The sequence below is a fragment of the Triplophysa rosa genome, linkage group LG8 (assembly GCF_024868665.1).
Source record: "Triplophysa rosa linkage group LG8, Trosa_1v2, whole genome shotgun sequence".
NCBI lineage: Eukaryota > Metazoa > Chordata > Actinopteri > Cypriniformes > Nemacheilidae > Triplophysa > Triplophysa rosa.
In genome coordinates, this window is record NC_079897.1 from 13,576,427 (window position 1) to 13,596,530 (window position 20,104).

The following is a 20,104-nucleotide window of genomic DNA, read 5'->3' on the forward strand; positions in this document are numbered from 1 at the left end:
TGTTTCATATCCCCTTTAAACGTTTGCTGTGCTATCGAGCATTACAAAACTAAACTGGCATAAATGTACTGTGTCATTCCTGAGACTGGTTTCACGTGCTAACACTAGACAAAGACTTACGCACACCTGCACATGTGGTTAACTGCTATGCTTCAGATTGTTTCCTCTCTGTAAGGGGAAACACACCCCCCCTCACACACACAAACAAATACACCAACCACACGAGGCCACACAGACACAGGCTGCTACATTACACTTCCTTTAAAATTTCCAGGAATACTACATTTACATATTCCATTGATATATTCTACATGCATATATTTCAGCCATTTATTGAATACTGGAATGTAAACATGACATTTATACATTTTGCATGCATTTAACAGGTGCTTTTATGCAAAGTGGCTTACAGTGCATGCAAAGTAAACGAATATAATATAATATAATACTATGTATGTAATATAATATAATATAATACTATATAATATATTATAATATAATATAATAATATTACATTTTAACAAGCAGTACTACACGAAAAAGCTACGAGCAAAACTTTTAATGGCTTAATGTAAAAAAATGGCTTAAGAACAAAATATTTTAAAACCCTTTACGAAAATACATTCAGTAGATAATATACAGTTGATCATTCATCTCAGAAGCTGTGATCTGCATTTGTAGATATCAAATGTGAGAATTACTCAAAAAAGAGTTACAATTTTGCACAATTTTGCACATATTTAAGCACCAGCTCTGATAGCAAGACATATTATAGCCTTCGCATCCATAATGCTAACAAAACACTCAAAAACAAAGCAAAAAATTTTTTTCAAATCCTATTCGTAGATAAACTTACAGTATGATACATTTAGTAAAAAAGAGGAACTTTGGGTTCGAAGGAATAGGACTTGCTCAAAATGAAAATAACCTTTTGAATTTGCACAGGAAGAATGAAGTGTATAATTTCGAAATGCATCAGAAGTGCACTACATGATATGCGTGCTGGAATATTCAGTAGATCTTGAGAAGACTGAGCCTCTGCGTTCAGAAAGCTGTTGCGAGAAAGTAGCGCATTGTCTGAAGCACATAGGAAACTGCTCTTTCACCACCTTTATGACCGTTCTTCTGAACTTCTCTCCAACAAAGCCGTAGATGATGGGATTGAGGCAACAGTGGCTGAAGGCAATAGTCTCCACCCATTGCATGGCCAGGCTTAAACCAGTAGACCACTCACAACTGTCCAGGTAGCTGTTCTGGTGCAGGAACTGAAGGAATATGGCAACGTTGTATGGTGTCCAGAATAGGAAATACACAGCCACCACAGCCAGAATGAGTCGAACGATTTTGTGTCGCTTTTGTGATTTGATGCTTATCAGAGTGGGGATGACGCGTGCGTAACAATAGCCCATAATAATCAGAGGGAGAACCAGGCTCAGCAAGTTTAGTTCAAGGTAAGTGAATGAATTCCAGTCTACTGGAAAGTGTGAACTGCAATATTGCGAATGATTTGTCTCGTTATGCACATGGGCAAATATAATATTAGGGAGAGCTGCGAACAGGCTGAGCATCCACACGCACGAGGCCAAAACCACACCCATTTTGGCAGACCGGTTTCTGGAGAAGATGCTGTAGGGGTGGACGATGATGACATAGCGATCCAACGTCATAAGGACCATGAAGAAGATACTGCCATAAAGACCCAGCATGTAAAGGCCCGTCACGGTATGACACAAGAATTTACCAAAGATCCACTCGGCCATGGCAGCATGGGCCCAAAAGGGGAGTGACACAAGAAAGAGCAGGTCAGACAGGGCAAGGTTAAAAAGGCACACGTCTGTCATGTTGGATTTGCGACGGCATCTGAAAAGCACCCACACTACCAGACTGTTCCCGATGAAGCCAATGATGAAGACGATGCTGTACAGGGTCGGAAGAAAGACTTCACTGAAGGCCTTTGTGTGGCCATTGTTGCATGGTTGTCCGGTATTATCATCGTCGCTTTGGCTGTAGTAATCTTTGTATGATTCTGGAACAGAAAACAGTTACAGTAGAACATTATAGAGCTGTTTGCAAGGCATTCGGAAATCGGCAAGCCACACCACAAAAAGGACTTGAAAAGGACTCAATGTTAGTCTGTGTTTTCATGACATCTAGTGGTCATGACTGACATGACATGACATGACTGACTGTGTGTTTTAAAGTTAACATTTTGTTTGTTTGTTTAATGTATGCTTCTTGGAAACTAATTTTAATGTTCAAATTTCTCAATTAATAACGATGCTTTGTTCTTTATTTTGCATCTTTTTAACAAATGATTAATTAGAAACATTATTAATGTGACAAAATAAACATTTAATGATCTGAATCAGGAAGACCTTTACAAGCAATCTAATGGCATTAAACCAAAATGGATCAAATTGTCACTTACCGAGTGATGGGTCCTGTGTCATGTCTCTTGGTAATGACTGCTGAATCTGTGAAATTTGTATGAGCTTCTCTGTGAAAAAGCTGCAGAACACAGGAGGTGCTATTTCCTGAACCTCCCAGAGGCGGGACTTTATCTTAATGAAAAGAACATTATGAACTGCCACTAATAATTGTTAAATATCCCAGATATACTAGCAAATAGTATATTTGTGTTTAGAATATGCAAGAGCATACATGGATATCCAAGAGCCATCCATTTACTTGTACTGTAAATAATTGTAGTTTTCTGACAAACAAACAATCACCTAAATGAAACAAATTCAATAAACCTAAAAAAAACTGTGGAATGTAGCTCACTGTGAGATGTGAATAGACTTGAAAATGGTATTGCAAATGTTCACACAGCTGCTTTACCACGATACATAATACGATACTTATGGAATGTGCTTCTGGTATTTACACAGGACACACATTGAAAAAAAGAAATTCAAAGCAGAGGCTTTTCAGAATCAAAGACAAAACATTCCGTACACAATTTTGCAATGACAATATGAATTCATTAAACATTAACTTTTGTTGAACATTATTTTAACAATAACGCATTGCCATTTAAATCGGTTTATAACTTTCTGTAAAATGACACACTTTGCTCATTTTCAATGTCTCTTTATCTACCTTTAGTGTGAGTTGCATGACTAAGCAGGTGCACCTAAGATAAAATCAGTCAAAAAGCGCCCTCTTCAGGGTTATAATAGCAGTGCAGAGGAATCTTCCTATAAATATTATTTACCTGTAGCCTTCATTAATTCTTGAAAAGTGGCAGAAAAAAGAAGTCCCAGGGGTTCCGTTATTATATGCCGACAAGGTTTGCTTGTGACTGGGTTGTAACTGCTTACAGCAGTTAGTTTTGGTATAGCTTTGATTTACTTAGTAGTTGTGCATTTTTAATAACTTTGGTGCCCTGACTGGATGCAATTTGCAAGACTAAATTAAGAGTATATTTACATTACAAAACAGTAGTCTAATTTACATGAAAACAGTAGTCTTTGCAAATGTGTCTTTCAAATGTTACTTTTAAAATATATAAAATCAAAATATAAACATAATGAACAGTTTTACAAGTTTTTTTTAAATCGCAAACGGTGGGGCACATAAAGGACGAGTAGCCAATCAGAATAAAAAGACAGATTAAAAACGCTATGGATGCTGGGAGAAAACAGTTTGAATATTAAGGAAATGCATTTTATTTGCAGGCTTACTGATAACATGTTTAAGCAGCATCTTATCAAAGCGATATGATACGAATCGTGCTCTTAAATAAGTAAAATGATTGTTCTTTTAAAGATATTTTAATATTAGGAACTGTTTATTGACAGTATTGCTGTTTACTTTAACGGGCACGTGCTTCCCGCTGCCAGTCCTTTCAGGCCAGGCGCGCTCTCGCGCACGGAATTCCCGGCTCTTTAAGCGCGGGCTCGAGCAGACGCGGAGAAGAAGGTGCTCGACGGGATTAGCACAGAATTCACATGCAAAACACCTCTACCGTTGTAAAACCGATACACACGCGCAGCTGAATCGGTAAGGGTTTCATTATTTGATAATATGACAATGTTACAGCGGTAATATTCCTTTTACTTGGACTTGGCAACTTTTTTATTAATAACGTAACTGTTGCGTTTCTATGTTCGTGTTAGTGGCCTTTGGTTTGACCAGTTTAGGTGTTTCTATGTTTGACTATGAACAGCACGTACATTAAACACTAGTCTGAGGTAACGTTAATTCTTTCTGAATACATGACCGTGGCACCTTGCTGCAGGTTGACTGTGTTTGACATTGAAGAATAATAAAAGGTCTCGTTTGCTAATTTCTTTTTTATATTGTATTTTAAAGGTGACATATATGTAAATTAATGGTCTTTGAGTTTATATCTCAATGTCCCCGGCTGGACGAACGAAGGCAGTGTTGAAGTAAAGCGGCTTTAGTTGCTGACATGAGTTTCGGAGACGCTTCAGTCAGAACTGGAGGGTGAGTCTACACACCTCTACTGAACTCCCTGCATGCATGTAAATAACGTGATATTACACGTACACTTGTGCACACATGTGGACACAGATTAGTTAGTTTATAGTGCATTAACTTGTTACACATGGCTATTTTAGATCTGCATTTTGACATGGTCTTCCAGTGTCAACCTTGTGTGCATACTTTTCAGCCACACTTTCTTGTTATTTCACTACTGGAAAGAACAAGAAGTTAAACTAAGTGGAAATTAGAGGCTTAATATTCCACATTTGTGAGGCAGGTTGATGCAAATTGGCTGTAAATCTGCAGCCTAGATTCAGATTTGCCTACATTTTAGTATTATGGCTGTTGCAGTTAAAAGCAATGCTCTAGCAAATGCCATTTCAGGTCAACAAAACATCTAAACAAAAGATGGGCCGGTTGGGAGAGAAGCTTTGTTCTAGCAGCAAAGTGAGAGGAGAGAGTAACCAGGAAATAAAAAACAAACAACAGCTCATTCATTGACCAGTGATGCTTTTATGTTGTACCTCTCACACCTTTTGTGCTCTGCGCTTTTGACTCAATTGCTTGTTATTCCTTTTTTTAGCCACATGTTTGCTTGGCTTTTCTACATCAAAAACAATTTTGACTCTATGCACTTATCATTGAATTGAAGCCTCATCGTGAGTTTGAGTTCAACACTTTTCTGCCTTTTTACCCCAGAAACTTGTGTTGTTGATGGGAAAGTGTCTCATCTCATCATTTAAATGTTGGTCGGTGGCCACTGTCTGACGCCTGTTTAGCACAACAGTCTGCTTTGTGGATCTCGCCCACCGCCCCCCTTTCCCTTTATGTAATCAGACCCCATTACATAGCAAAAGCAGAAGATGATTGTGGTTATTTAAGGCTGAACAGTTGTTGAGCATTCCCACCACTATCATTTCATTGCTGTAGTAATGTTCATGTTAAAAATATTCAGCATGAGATATACTTTAGGGTTTTGACGTTGTGATATACAGGTGAGGTTTACTTTATAACTTGATTTTTAATGGAAAGATCAATCTGTGTTCTGTGAAACTCGCTGTTTTGCTCAGATTTGGGTGCAGGTTGGCTTGAATCTGTGAGTAACTGGTTACAAAACACCAGAGGTGTCTTATATACAGCAGTTTTCTTAGTCATATACTTTACTTGTATGACTAAAGGTCAAACATATCGACGGCTCTTTCAGATATGTTATTCTAGAAATATGTAAGGCTTTCACCAGATGTGCAGACACATTTACTAAACTCTAGTTAACAAGTCACGTATCACAGTTGGCATTTCTAAGCTTAAGTAGTGGATTGTTTTTTAGTATATTGGAGGTTTCAAAGTGTTTGCCGTACCACAATAACAGAATTTATTTTAAAGACCACACAAAGGTTAGTGTCATAGTGTCCTTGAATTTGTTTTTCTCTTAATATAGGTGTATAGGTGGAGCTCTTAACCTTCTCGCACCGAATCGCAGGCATTTGACTTTCACATGTGGGTGTTTTACTCCTAATTAGCAACTAATTGTTTTTTTACCCTCAACTCCTGCTGGATCGCACATTATAATTAAGTGTTTTCCACTAATACGCATAATACAAGAAAATACATTGTACAGAGTGCTGCAAAACATTATAATTTGAAAAACAAGGTCGAGAAGGGTTCTCCGTTGCACACAAAGATGATCGGCAGTAATCTGCATAACAATAAATAGTTCCGTTGCATGCTTCTGTCTGCACAAAACAAAGTGTAAATCTTGTTGTAACGGGTATGATAATATATATATGTGGATAATAGTAATTATTCAGGTTTCTAGACCAGTGGTTTTCAAACTTTTTTAAAGAGCGACTCTTAAAAAAAGAAAGAAAAATTAGGCGACCCACCTCTCTCTGTCTATATATAATATAAAATTACGTGTGCGACCATTTCTGTATATATATATATATATATATATATATATTGTGGAGCGAGACTGGGGTAGATAATAAGTATGTGTGTGTGCGCGTGTCTGTATGTTTATACAACTTACTTAATGAGAAGGGTGGACCTGCTTATTCTGCATAATCTGTTCCCAAGCAGGTACGCAGGACGAAAGGGCAACACACATGTCCAGAGAAGCATCCAGATTGTTTTGCTGTCTCGTCTTCATTTTGGTCAAAACTGAAAATCCAGTTTCACACATATAGGTGGTTGTGAGGGGTAGTAGCAATAAAATGCTTGTGTTGTTCAGCATGGGATACTCTGTGGAAAGGCTGATCCAGAACAAAGACAATTTTACTGTTTTGTGACAAGTTTTCAATGTGCTGTCACAAGTAAACTGAAGCATTTCTGATTCTTCTTCAGAGGTTAAATTCAGTTTAGCAATTGATTCGGAGTTTCATAATCAAAGGGATTTTTCACCCACTCCTTGTCTTTTTAATTCTACTTGGGAAAGTAGTGACAGAAACTCTCCATCAGTGCATCCAGATGTGACTGAATGAGACGTGTTAGATTTGCGACCGATTTCTTGCAAACATCATTTTCTTCAATGTGTCTCATTATTGTCGGAAACATATAGTAGCTTGCAGTTTTGAGTCGCAGCTGCCAGAGTTCGAGTGATTTCTGGAAAGCCTGAATTTGTTCGCAGTGTCTGAAAATGTTGTCCTCACGTCATTGCAGTTTTAGATTCAGTTTGTTTAGAACAGAAAATAGGTCGGCATGATAAGACAGTGTTAAAAGCCATTTCTCATTGCGGAATGAGTTTGCGAGAGGTGACAGTTTCTCAGTAAGAAAAGCATGTATTTCATCCCTCAACTCGTACACTCAGCTGACCACCCTTCCCTTTGACAACCATCTCACATCTGTATTAAAAGAGTAAATGTTTGTGCTCGGCTCCCAATTCAGCCTCGAAAAGTCGGCTATTAGGAGCACTGCCATTAATAAAGTTCACAACTTTGACTATGTCTTTCATCACTACTTCAAGTTCCGGTGGGATTCCTTTTGATGCTAAAGCTTCGCGATGAATGAAACAATGATTACAAACAATGTTCTGTCCTGCTGCATCCTTAATTTTTCTGACAACTCTGCTATTTTTGCCAGTCATGTTGGCTGCTCCGTCGCTGGTGATGCCTTTGCAGTTAGCCCAATCCTGACCGCATTTAGTCATGAAAGCACTTAACTCTTCAAAAATACAAGCTTCTGACTATTTAGCTGCAGTCTAGAGCCCTGATTATTGTAAACAATCTCTGTAGAAATAGAGCTTAATTATAATAACGTATGCAGTATTATATCGTCGCTGTCAGGCGGAATCCTCGTATCTCCAAAACCATTATTTTTCAGGAAATTAAAAAAACTGCCTATTTTTTAGTTATTAAACATTGTATCGTTAAAGTTGGTATTATACCTTATATTGCTATCATATACTGTTGTGTACCAACATTAACACAACATTTCCCCAAAACCATGTTTAATCGGAGATACAAGGTTTATGACTTGGGAGCAGGGAGATACGAGATCACTCATTGATAAGAATGGTACGGACACAGACGTCGCTGCTGCCAGCAGTGTTCATCAAAGTCTGCGGTGGCGTTGAGCCTTTTGACAAGAGACGAGGCTTTAAAAGCTAATGAAAGCTAATGATTGTGGTTACATATATCTTCCTAAACTCTATTTTAAACGTTAGAGCTATGAGTGATGCAATACCAAAATAAAACGTTAAACAGGCTGTCTAATATAGGCGGAAATTAATCTGCACGCAAATAAAGTCGGCGGTCGCGTTGAGCCTCTTGACAAGAGAAAAGGCTTCAATAGTTAACCAAAGCTAACGACTGTGGTTACATGCATCTTCCTAAACTCTATTTTAAAGGTTTAAGAACTATAAGTGATGTAATACAAAAAACGATGAGCTGACTAGGCTGTCTAATAGGCGGAAATTAGCCGAATCTGCTCGCAAACTTACCTTCGTGGCTCACGGGCTTCCTTCTGCACCGAAGCATTACAGCTATCGATTTTTAACAAAACAGACCTACTCAAATGTATCTAACCTAACTATTTTCACTCGTTATTGTCTAAAAAACTTTCAATCAGGAGACGTAATGCCGAGAGGCTCCCGCGGAGTGAAGAAGAGGTGGAGTTACGAGTCTTCTCAGACAGTTGAAGTGTCCAATGGAGTTAAGAGATTTGCTCTCAAGCTATTTTCAACACTTTAGATTGGTTAATAATTTGTAAAAATAACAGACCCACATGAGGACTGACCAATAGCATCAATTTGTGAAAAAATATGAAATTGACCAAATTTGGACATAGGAGGTTTCCGCCCGACAGCGACGATATGTAATTTTATGTATCTGGTTTGTAATGCTGTGCATTACATGCATAAGTGAGATGTATAGCTTTGTATAGCTTAGCATCAAAACAGACTTTGTACGTGAAAAGGTACACTCCACACTAGGGGTGTAACGATACTTCGTAGTAGGGCTGCAGCTATCGATTCTTTTACTAATCGAGTATTCTACTGATTTTTCCATCGATTAATCGGGTATTCGGATAATAAGTACTTTTTCTTTATTAAAAAGCAATACTAATTATACAAGAGAAAATAAGACAGGTCTCTTAAAATGAGTAAAACAACTAATTTGTTTCCTTTTTAGAACAATTAGTTTTTATTGCTGAAATAGCATACATTAATATCTGTGAAAACTAAACCCATTTAGTACATTCCATTGCCATATTAAATTCAAAATGCAATATAATACAAATATATAAATAAGAAACATGGATAAAAATGGAAATAATAATTTCAAACAATAGCCTATGACTTTTATTTTGGCAGGTTGTCAGAAGACACTTATTTTTTAGTATGTCTGTTTGGTTCTTCACTCAAACATTAACATGTTTGTGAAATAAACTCTCAGCGCAACTCTGGAGGTGAAGTTCATGTCCTCATTCAGCGCAGACGCAGACAAATTCATGAGCATCACGCGTGTAGCACGTTAAACTGTGCAGTTCGTTCACTCAGACACGCAGACCAGACAGATGACATGTGTAAATAACAGGATTCGGTGTCCACTAGTCCGCATCTAGTTTGATGGACTCAATGCAGCCGGAAAACAAGTTTCACTCGTAAAATAGACTAAAACTAAGTAAAATATCAGTTCACCGTTTCAATAAGCTATTAGGGCTGTGACGGTGGCAGTTTTTTACCACTGCGGTGGTAATAGATGGTGCGGTGGTTGAGAAATATATATTATTTATATAAATAATATTTATATTATTATATTTGCGTGTAGCAACCACATGACGAGTGGAAGAGAAATATAGACCTTATTTAAATACTTGAAATTGTTAAATAATTGAAATATGATATCTGAAATAAATGAGGATGAAACATCCGTCAATGTTTAACGCGCAAATCCATCAGTGAAACGGCACACTACAGCATATAAAACATTTAAATAAACATCAGTAAATAATGAAAACTTAAATGATATAAGAAAGCTAAATACTAAATAAAAAAGCTCTTGTTGCAGTAACTTCAGTCAGTGGCGTATTAACCCTTACAGTCCTTAACAATTCCATTTGAAACAAACTGTTTAAACCTACATTGGCTTTCCTATTCAGATTGCCATAAAAACTTTACTTTTTCCGACTCGTTGATGTGAAACTTACTTGTTGACATTGTCCAGATTAAAATGTGTACAGCTGCACTAAATGCGCGTTCAGAAGATGTGCACAGGAGCGCAAATGAAGAGATGTCTCTCCGCAACCGCGGCAAAACCTGCGCGCGCTCCGACACTAAGCAAGCGGGTCATAGCCAGTTTTGATTTTACGTATCTGTTCATTTCACAACAAGATCCATTGCAGAAGCCGCAGAATAACCTGGGTTTTGCCGTGCAGGCCTGCGCTCGAACGCACCAACGGACACGTATGCCAATAATTTCTGTTAATTTAAAATCTTTTAAATAAAACCACCCACAACTGAAAGGCTACAACTAGCAATCGTTATCGCAACTCTCATATTTATTACACCTATATTTGTCAGAGTGACGTGCACTACCGCCGGTGGCAGTTCACCACCGTCATGGCACTTTACCATCGCGGTGGTGCGGTTGTTACGGCAACCGTCACAGCCCTATAAGCTATCAGTTATTTATCAGCATGAGAAACACGTGTGAGCGTGTGAACATACTAAAACGCGTGTGTCTCACGGTGAATGCATGAGACTTGAGAGCCCTGTAACATGAATAGATTTTAGCGGGCTGTGCGTCAGTAATAACGGTCCGTGGGGAAACGCAGCGCTCCGTGTGTACTGTAGTTAAATGGATTAAACGAGGCTTCGAGGCAACAAAAATTGCCTCGATGATTTTTTGTATTCGAATAACTCGAGTTACTCGAGGAATCGTTTCAGCCCTACTTCGTAGTACGATATTTCGCGATGCAAAAATGTTATGATGCGCATCGTAGTGAGATGGGGATATTTTACAATAATGATGTTCAATTCTATTCGTTGAGCGGTCAAGACGCTACCAGCTCTGCGCCAGCGCGTCACGTGTGCTTATCTCACATAATGCGGTAGAGAGAAGTCTCTGGGAGAAGGGGAAGCACAAGACACAATCTGTGTCCCCGCGTGGTTTACAAAGCATCTTATTTTACTTCACAATCGCCGGTAAAACACAGCAAACTTGAAGCATCACTGCTGGCGAGTCACCCCGAAACTCATTACAAAGGCAGCACAAACATTTTTAAATGCCAATGTTAGTTTATCCGCTAACGTGAGCTGCTGCATAACGTGATATGCAACATAAAGCCAAAAGAAACCAGCGCTGTGCAGATCAGAGAAGTGATGAAGTGAGTTGTACTGTACTTGATTGAATGGCATGCTAAAAATCAAACCAAGTATGTGATTTGCATGATTGAAGAAATGTAATACAGATAATGTAATATGTCTAAGATATTTCTCATTCATTACTGTCTCAAGCAAAGACAGTGCAGCTTCAAAGAGACACGAGCCAATAGCGTTTGAGTGAGAGCTCTGTCAGAGCGTTTCATTGGTTGAATGTACTGAATGAATATGCCCTTTTGACTCGTTAGTATGCCCCACTAAACGAACGAGTCAATTGAGTCAAAATGAGACTGAATGAACTGCTACTGTACATGTCGTTCATGGTCGACAGATAGATTTTACTAGACTAAATATAATGTAGATTTCGTCGACTAAAACTAAAATGATGGGGATGACTAAAATATGACAAACTAAATTCCATTTTAGTCAAAAGACTATGACTAAAACTAAATAAAGATTTGCTGTCAAAATTGACACTGATCTTAATTCTGATTTCAGTTAAAATTCTTGTAAGTTGTATATGCAACAAAAAAATGACTGAAATTGTTAATATTTTGAAAATAAATGTTTCATTTTTTAAATTTTGTTTAAAATATCGAGACGTGTATCGTATCGTGAACCCAGCATCGTTACACCCCTACTCCACACTAGGGTTGGGCTGCGGCATTATTAAGTAAGGCGCATCTGGCACGAGCTGTGCAGAGATGCATATTTTTTATAAATTCAGGCTTGCCATCTATACAGCGTGAGCTTCACAGTTATAAAGTGGGGCTTGGTTGTATTGTTATTCAGAAAAAACATTCAATAAAAATGATATATTCAATAAAAAAGTTACAAAGTGAGGCGCGTCTTTGTACACCGCAGGTTGCACTGACTCTTTATACCTCTCTATACCATGCAAGCTGCGCAGACAGATAAGTATGATGCATACTGAATAAAAAATATAGAAATTCAGACAAATTGTTTCTTGCAATACAGCATTCGTACAGAGGTTGCGCTAGACTTTTTTTTATTGTTTGTCATTTTGACGGACAGGCTCGTAAAAAATCTGTCATAATCTATTATTACTCATCACTATGATGCAAGATGGGGTTACGTGCTAATTAGCATGTTTGTGATGTCATCATGCTGTACTTGCGTTTACTCTCTGAACTTACTGTACTTTATTACAGCTGAATGCCCAATAAAGCTGTTGTTGTTTATATTCACTTATATATTTAAAGGCGCAGTTCTTGATTAACAGCGGCCACTAGCGTTGTATTATAGATTTGCCACGATTCGCTCAGTCCAAACACAACGGTGGCACCACAGTACAAAAATATGTCGTTCTCATGTTGACGCAGGGAAGAGATTTTGCGGGCATTAGAAAGACTGTAGAAAGAGCGATGTCTTATGTATTACATAAAATAAAAGTTTTGTGGATTTTAAGTTTAAAAAGAAGGATAAAAGTCAGGCAGGAGCAAGTAGGGATGGGCGAAATGGCCCTAAAACTCTATCGCGATAATTTCTGGTATTTGTTGCGATAACGATACAAATGACGATGTATCTATAACACCATCCACCGCTGAAGTGATAGTAGCTGCATGTAGTCTAGAGCCTCAGAAACACAAACATTAATCAAAAAGTAAAACTTACCCCAAATTAAACAGGCTCCTAAAATATACCTAAAGTATTTTTGTAAATATAAAATATAATAGTGACATTCGACTTCAAAAGGTTGTAGTAAAGAAAAATTTAATTAACTAAAACTCAATTAACACAGCAGAGAAGAGCTTTATTGCCAAGTGTGCTTGCACACACAAGGAATTTTCTTTGGTGTTGGAAGCTTCTAGTACAGACATTCAACACAATGACAATACAATATAATACGATTTACAGTCTAAAAGATTCTAAATTGTGCATATATAAAATAAAGACTATTTTACAGAAAATGGGGGATAATAACATATAAGAGACATTGTACAGGGTAGTATATAGTAGAATAAACATATTGTATGTACACTTGTGCAAATGGATAATTTAGTAAGTAGAGGTAGTGTTATATGCATGTATACATAAGATGTAGATATAATAAGGCACTATAGTGCACACTATAGGAGTAGTGGAAGTGGAATATTGCTCTTAAGGAGCAGTTATCTGTTTAGGAGGGAGATTGCCTGGGGGAAGAAGCTGCTTCTGTGTCTGGAAGTCCTGGTGTTTGGTGCTCTAAAGCGCCGGCCAGAGGGCAGCAGATCAAAGAGTTTGTGTGCTGGGTGTGTGGAGTCAATGATGATTTTTCTTGCCCTGTTTTTCACTCTGGAATCGTACAGGTCCTGAAGTGTGGGCAGAGGAGCACCAATAATTTTCTCAGCACTACGAACTGTCCGTTGTAGTCTTCGTAGGTCTGATTTGGTGGCCGAGCCATACCAAACAGTAATTGAAGTGCACAGAACAGATTCGATGACCACTGAGTAGAACTGGGTCAGTAGCTCCTGTGGTAGGTTGAACTTCCTCAATTGACGGAGGAAGTATAACCTCTGCTGGGCCTTCTTTACAATGGAGTCTATGTGGGACTCCCACTTCAGGTCCTGAGAGATGGTGGAGCCCAGGAACCTGAATGACTCCACAGTATCCACAGTGCTGTCCAGGATGGTGAGGGGAGGAAGTGATGGAGGGTTCCTTCTGAAATCCACTATCATCTCCACTGTCTTGAATGCATTCAGCTCTAGGTTGTTTTGACTACACCAGGCAGCCAGCTGAGCAACCTCCTTTCTGTAGGCAGATTCATGTCATACCTAAACTGTATATAGCCTATTGTTGGGTAGAAACGATCGCATCACGCTGTCAATCACTCTCTCTTGAACTGTGTGAACCTTCTCTTCTCTCAGCAACATACACTGAATCTGTCTATGACTCGCACTACAGAAAGAGAACAGAAAAATGCAGATTAAAGAAATCTAATTAAATAATCCACGCTTTCATGCGCTCATAAACTTATTTAAAATAATTTAAAAATTAATAATACAAACTCGCATAAACAGGCAGCAGTGCTGTGCACGCTGTGTCGCTATGAAAGCATATGTGTGCGCGAGCTGCGCACGGGACACTCCGTTCATCCTGTATATAACAGGCAAGAAATCATATTAAACAATTTGTGCATGCACGCATAACATCTAACGAATGTTTAAATAAATACTTTTAGCCAAACTAAACATTGTGGTGTAACGTATTATGACTATCAACGAATACTTAACAAACAAATTTAATCAAACGAAAGTGAAACTAAACATTAACTCGGATGCATCTACAGTGCCAACCTAAACGAGATTTAGAGCTTTTAGTGCAAACTCTTTCTCAGCTTCACGTCCGCCCTCCGCTATACCCGTTTTCACTTCACGTATGAGCTGTGAATGGGTCTCACAAAGAAATACGTCATCAACTAGAATTGATCATTTATATTGCGGGAAGACTAATTCCTATCGTGTGGGGAATTTCTACCGGTATATCGCAAACGATATAATATCGCCCATCCCTAGGAGCAAGGACCTGTGTTAATATTATAAAGACTTTCCAGCAGAGGCGCGTTAAGACCCGCGGTACTAAGGCTTTTAGCAGATATACTCACAGATATCTATGGAGATACTTTCCAGCAGAGACAGACGTTGGAGAGAAAGAACGTCTAAGAATCACCCTCGAGGAGGTTGCTTTGATTCGGATCAGTACGTGAGTAACATACTAACATACCAAGATATGTTGTTGTAATATTAGCTGTGTGACGGAGCAGTTTTGAGCATCATTGTTTATCTGGAACCGCTTTAATAGTGTACTCGTCCAGATACTGGAGAGAGCGAGCGATAGTGCGTTTTACTCAATGATGGATAAACTTTCAGTTAATCCACGGGTCACATGCGTTCCGCACCGGAGAGCACGATCCGTACAGATCACGGATCCGTTTCACCATGATAACGCAGAGGAAAGGAAGAGGAAACGCGCGTTGTAGAGTTGTTTGTCCATTTAGGGCTGCTGTACAAAACATGGCGGCGAATTCAATGTATGTAGGGCCACTCTGTATGTAGATATAAATTGCTTATTCTAAGGTATGTGGCGAGGGAAGCAACGATACGGACACAGACAAGATTCACAAAAGCCCCAGAGGGTGATTTATTAGTAGACAGTGCAACAAACGTGAAATGTGTGTCCAAGAATGTGGTGCTTCCGTGTTCCGTCCCTTGTGTTCGTGAGTTCCCGGGGTGCTCGTGGAATGTGTCCGGTCGTCAGCCGTCGGTCTCTACGACGGGAGAAAACACACAATGTTAGCAGTCGATTCATGTGGAGTTGTATCTCACCCTCTTCTCCTGTTCCCTGGCTTTTATGCCTCTTCGTGAATTGGGAACAGGTGCTGACGACCGGCAGGTGTGTGTCTCTGATGGCCGGCGTTTCCATGGCGACGCTGATTGTGCAATGGGGGACTCGCCACACTCCCCCCCCAAAGCGTCGTCCGGGTACGGTGGGGGGTCCTGTCCGACGAACGGGTCGTAAGTCGGGGAGGAGGGGGGGATGTCCCTGACCGGGATGTCCAACCTGACCACATCCTCGACAGACCGTCGGCATTGCCGTGGGCGGTCCCGGCCCGATGAACTACCTTAAAGTGGAAGTCCTGGAGCGCTAGGAACCACCTGGTCACTCGTGCGTTGGTCTCCTTCGCTTTGGACATGCATTGTAGGGGGGCGTGATCGGTGACCAGGGAAAAACTCCGTTCTAGCAGGTAGTAGCGGAGCTCCAGGACTGCCCACTTTATGGCCAGGGCCTCCTTTTCCACCGTGGCATATCGGGACTCGGCAGGGGTGAGCTTCCGGCTGATGAATACGACCGGGTGCTCCTCTCCCTCCTGGACCTGGGAGAGAACTGCACCGAGGCCGGTGTCGGAAGCATCCGTCTGGAGGATGAAGGGGCAGCCGAAGTCTGGGGCGTGCAGCACCGGGGAGGACGATAGTGCTTGCTTCAGCCTCTGGAAGGCGGTCTCTGTCTCTGGGGTCCACTTCATCTTTTCGGGCTGCCCCTTTTTGGTCAGGTCGGTCAGGGGACTGGCTAGAGAAGAGAAATTCGGAATGAAACACCTGTAGTAGCCCGCCAGCCCCAAGAAGGCACGTACCTGGGTTTTGTTGGCGGGTTTTGGCGCATTCCGGATGGCATCCACCTTCTTGCTCTGGGGGTGTATAAGACCTCTGCCAATCCGGAATCCCAGGTACTGTGCCTCGGCGAGACCCAGCTGGCACTTTTTTGGGTTTGCCGTTAGTCCTGCTTTCCTAAGGTCCCTGAGCACTCTCCGCAATCTATCAAGATGTTCTCCCCAGCTCTCCGAGTGGATGACTAAATCATCGATATAGGCCGCTGCGTATTCCTGATGTGGCCGCAGGAGGATGTCCATCATCCTTTGGAACGTGGCAGGCGCCCCATGGAGCCCGAACGGCAGCACCAGGTATTGCCAATGGCCCGACGGTGTGCTGAAGGCAGTCTTTTCTTGGGATTCCGGGCTCAGGGGGACCTGCCAGTATCCTTTTGTCAAGTCCAGCGTGGATATGAAGCGGGCCCTTCCCAGTCTATCCAAGAGCTCATCCACTCGGGGCATGGGGTACCCGTCGAAGCTGGACACCTCGTTCAGCTTCCGGAAGTCATTGCAGAAGCGGAGAGTGCCGTCCGGCTTAGGAACCATGACGATGGGGCTGGACCATGGGCTGCGGGAGGGTTCTATGACCTGTAGTTTCCTCATCCTGGCGATCTCGTCCTCTATAGCCAGTCGACGAGTTTCCGGGACCCGGTAGGGGTGTTGCCGGACCACGACGCCTGGGGGCATACGGATTTCGTGGTATATGATCCTGGTCTTCCCGGGCTTATCGCAAAAGACGGAACTGACTGACCAGGGAATCCAGCTCCGTCCTCTGCACGGGGGACAGCTGTTCTCCCATCTGGACCACTGGAGGTTCCTTGTCGGCGAAGGCAGCCATTTGCTCCGGTGGGGCGATCCATTTTTTTAGCAGGTTGGCATGATACAGCTGTTCCTCCCGGCGTCGTCCCGGCTGGCGGACCCGGTAGTTGACCGGCCCTACCTTCTCAATGATGGTACATGGTCCTTTCCAGGCTGCCAGGAATTTGGAGGTGGCTGTTGGCGTGAGGATCAACACCCGGTCTCCTGGGTGAAACTCCCGAGGTTGGGCGGGCCGGTCATACAGCCGTCTTTGGGCGCGCTGGGCTTCGGCCAGATGTTCCCGTACCAGGGGCATCACTCGATCGATCCTGTCCCTCATCTCCCGCACGTGCTCGATGACGCTTCGATGGGGAGCCGGCTGTTGTTCCCAGGCCTCTCGAGCCACATCTAACAGACCCCTGGGTTGTCTGCCGAAAAGAAGTTCAAATGGCGTGAATCCGGTGGAGGCCTGGGGAACCTCTCGGACGCCAAAGAGCACGTACGGCAGCATTAAGTCCCAGTCACGCCCATCCTCTGTCACCACACGTCGAAGCATCCTCTTTAAAGTTTGATTAAATCTTTCGACCAGTCCATCGGTTTGGGGATGGTAGACCGATGTCTTGAGTTGCTTCACCTTGAGGAGGTGACAGAGGTCGGTCATCAGCCGGGACATAAACGGTGTCCCCTGGTCAGTCAGGATCTCTGAGGGGATTCCCACTCGGCTGAACAGGAGAAAGAGTTCCTTAGCGATGTTCTTCGAAGTGGCCTTCCGCAGGGGTAGTGCCTCAGGATACCTCGTGGCGTAATCTACGATGACCAAGATGTGTTCGTGGCCCCGGGCAGACTTCGGCAACGGTCCTACCAGATCCATCCCAATGCGGTTGAAGGGCACCTCTATGATGGGAAGGGGTAATGAATGAGAGGGCTAGGGGGAGGCCGGTTTGGGGACGTCCGCTGGCAGGTGGGACAGCTCTGGCAGTATCGCTTCACTTCGGCTTCGAGTCCTGGCCAGTGAAAACGGTCCCGAATCCGCTGGGCAGTATTGGCGGCTCCCAGGTGTCCTGCCATTGGGTGGGTGTGGGCCAGTTCCAAAATGGTGGTTGTCTTTCGCTTTGGGACTACCAGTAGCAGTTTTTCCTCCCCCCGCCTCTGGGCAGCGCAATAAAGCAGACCGTTCTTGACGACGAAGTGAGGGGTGGGGTGTGGGGCTGGCTGGCGGACGTCCTCCTCTACGATCCGCACTTGGCGCCAACAGTTCTTTAACCGCTCGTCCTCTCTCTGTTCTCTTCCGAATGATCCTCCGGTGGTTATCTGTTGGAATAGATCGTTGAAAAGATTAGAGGAAGACGATAGGCACTCACCCTCTCTCTCGCTATCTGTGGCCAGCATGACGGGTCGGGGGTTCCTTGGCCGCGCCGGTCTCCGTCGTCGGCGGCCGTTTCCTCTCTCAGCCGGTTCTCTCGAGGGTGTCAGCAGCTGGTCAAAACCCGGCCAGTCTCTCCCGAGTAATACTGGTACGGAGAGGTCCTCCACGATCCCCACATCCAGTGGCCAGGCTCCTGGTCCAGCGGAGATGGTGACTCGCCTGGCCGGTACGCTGCGGGTGTCTCCATGGACACAGGTGATGGGGATCATGATCTTCCCTCGATGTCGGGGTCGGATGACTGAAGATTGCACCAGTGTCACCGAACTCCCCGAATCCAACACTGCTGTGACCGCTTGGCCGTCTAACCTGATCCTCCTTTCTGGGGCTCCGGAGGGAATCCTCCGATGTACGCCACAGCCGGCGAGCCAAGCCCGGGGTGCTGCAGGCGCGGGTTCCATAGGCATTGGCTCGTCCTGGAGAGAGGAAACAGCTGATCTGCCTACTGGCTGAGAGGTGCCCTCCGGTGGCCGCCATGGCCGGTTCACCCTCCGGGGCTGTGTCATCGCTCTCTCTTGAGCATCGCGAGCAATTGACGCCTCAGCCAACTCGACCGACTCGACAAGTTCTCTGAGGGAGGAAGGGTTGCGCATACTCACAGGTCCCCGGAGGCGCCGGGGCAGCGCTCGCAGGAGACGGTCGAGCATCACCTTCTCAGCGACTTGGGAGGCTGTAGGCTCCCCGGTTAGCAGCCAGAGGTGGGTCAAGCGTGTCAACTGGGCTACTTGGGCTCGGATAGGCAAAGCCTCGTTGTACATCCACTCCTGGAACTGTTGTGCCGCGGTCACTGGGGACAATCCAACTCGAGCAAGGATTTCTCTCTTGAGCGACTCATAGTCCTCACTGGCCGGAGCTTGGAGGGAGTAGTACGCCCGTTGGGCTTCGCCGGTAAGAAAAGGCGCCAGTATCCGGGCCCATTCCGACTTGTCCCAGGCTTCCCGGGTGGCGATGACCTCAAAGATGTGAAGGTAGGCCTCTACGTCATCCTGATCGCTGAGCTTGGTGAGATGGAAGTGGGCTGTCGACCGTGCGTCCGGTAATGGGATTCGCGCTGCCGCGGTCGCCGCTATCATTTGCTCCGTTGCGTCCTGTCTTTGGGAGAGCTGCTCAGAGAACTGCATCTGTCGAGCGGTGAGCTCCGTTAGCCGGCGAATAATCTTTTCCATCACAATCGCCTAGGCGGGAGAGAGAGAGAGCGTGACTTCCGGGAACTGCCAAAAACAAACAAAGGGGAAAGTGAAATACTGCCATATCGTTGCTTGTTTACATCGCCCGCATTCTCCACCAACTGTGGCGAGGGAAGCAACGATACGGACACAGACGAGTTTCACAAAAGCCCCAGAGGGTGATTTATTAGTAGACAGTGCAACAAACGTGAAATGTGTGTCCAAGAATGTGGTGCTTCTGTGTTCCGTCCCTTGTGTTCGTGAGATCCCGGGGTGCTCGCGGAATGTGTCCGGTCGTC

General features: G+C 43.1%; 2 protein-coding genes across 10 annotated transcripts in view; one reads left to right on the top strand and one right to left on the bottom strand.

The window, feature by feature from the left end:
• Nucleotides 1-327: 327 nt before the first annotated feature.
• On the bottom strand, nucleotides 328-2,482 carry LOC130558186 (C-C chemokine receptor type 5-like). The gene is made up of 2 exons (XM_057340469.1): nucleotides 2,429-2,482; nucleotides 328-2,026 (listed from the first exon to the last, which is right to left on the bottom strand). Exons 1-2 carry the CDS (start codon nucleotides 2,448-2,450, stop codon nucleotides 987-989), a joined length of 1,062 nt encoding a protein of 353 aa, XP_057196452.1. The 5' UTR covers nucleotides 2,451-2,482; the 3' UTR covers nucleotides 328-986.
• A 1,412-nt stretch (nucleotides 2,483-3,894) lies between these two features.
• cobl (cordon-bleu WH2 repeat protein) overlaps nucleotides 3,895-20,104 on the top strand; it is a 131,500-nt gene continuing 115,290 nt past the window's right edge. For all 9 annotated transcript variants that reach the window (XM_057339495.1, XM_057339497.1, XM_057339503.1 and 6 more), the window contains exons 1-2: nucleotides 3,895-4,005; nucleotides 4,318-4,452. In XM_057339495.1, the coding sequence (XP_057195478.1) occupies nucleotides 4,418-4,452 (35 nt within the window). In that variant the 5' untranslated portion in view covers nucleotides 3,895-4,005; nucleotides 4,318-4,417. The remainder of the gene's footprint in view (nucleotides 4,006-4,317; nucleotides 4,453-20,104) is intronic.

Coding starts and splice junctions, on each gene's coding strand:
- LOC130558186 (XM_057340469.1), bottom strand. CDS start 2,450: ATGACACAGGACCCATCACTCG. Junction 2,027..2,428: donor GACACAGGACCCATCACTCG/GTAAGTGACAAT, acceptor TTTCTGTTCCAG/AATCATACAAAGATTACTAC.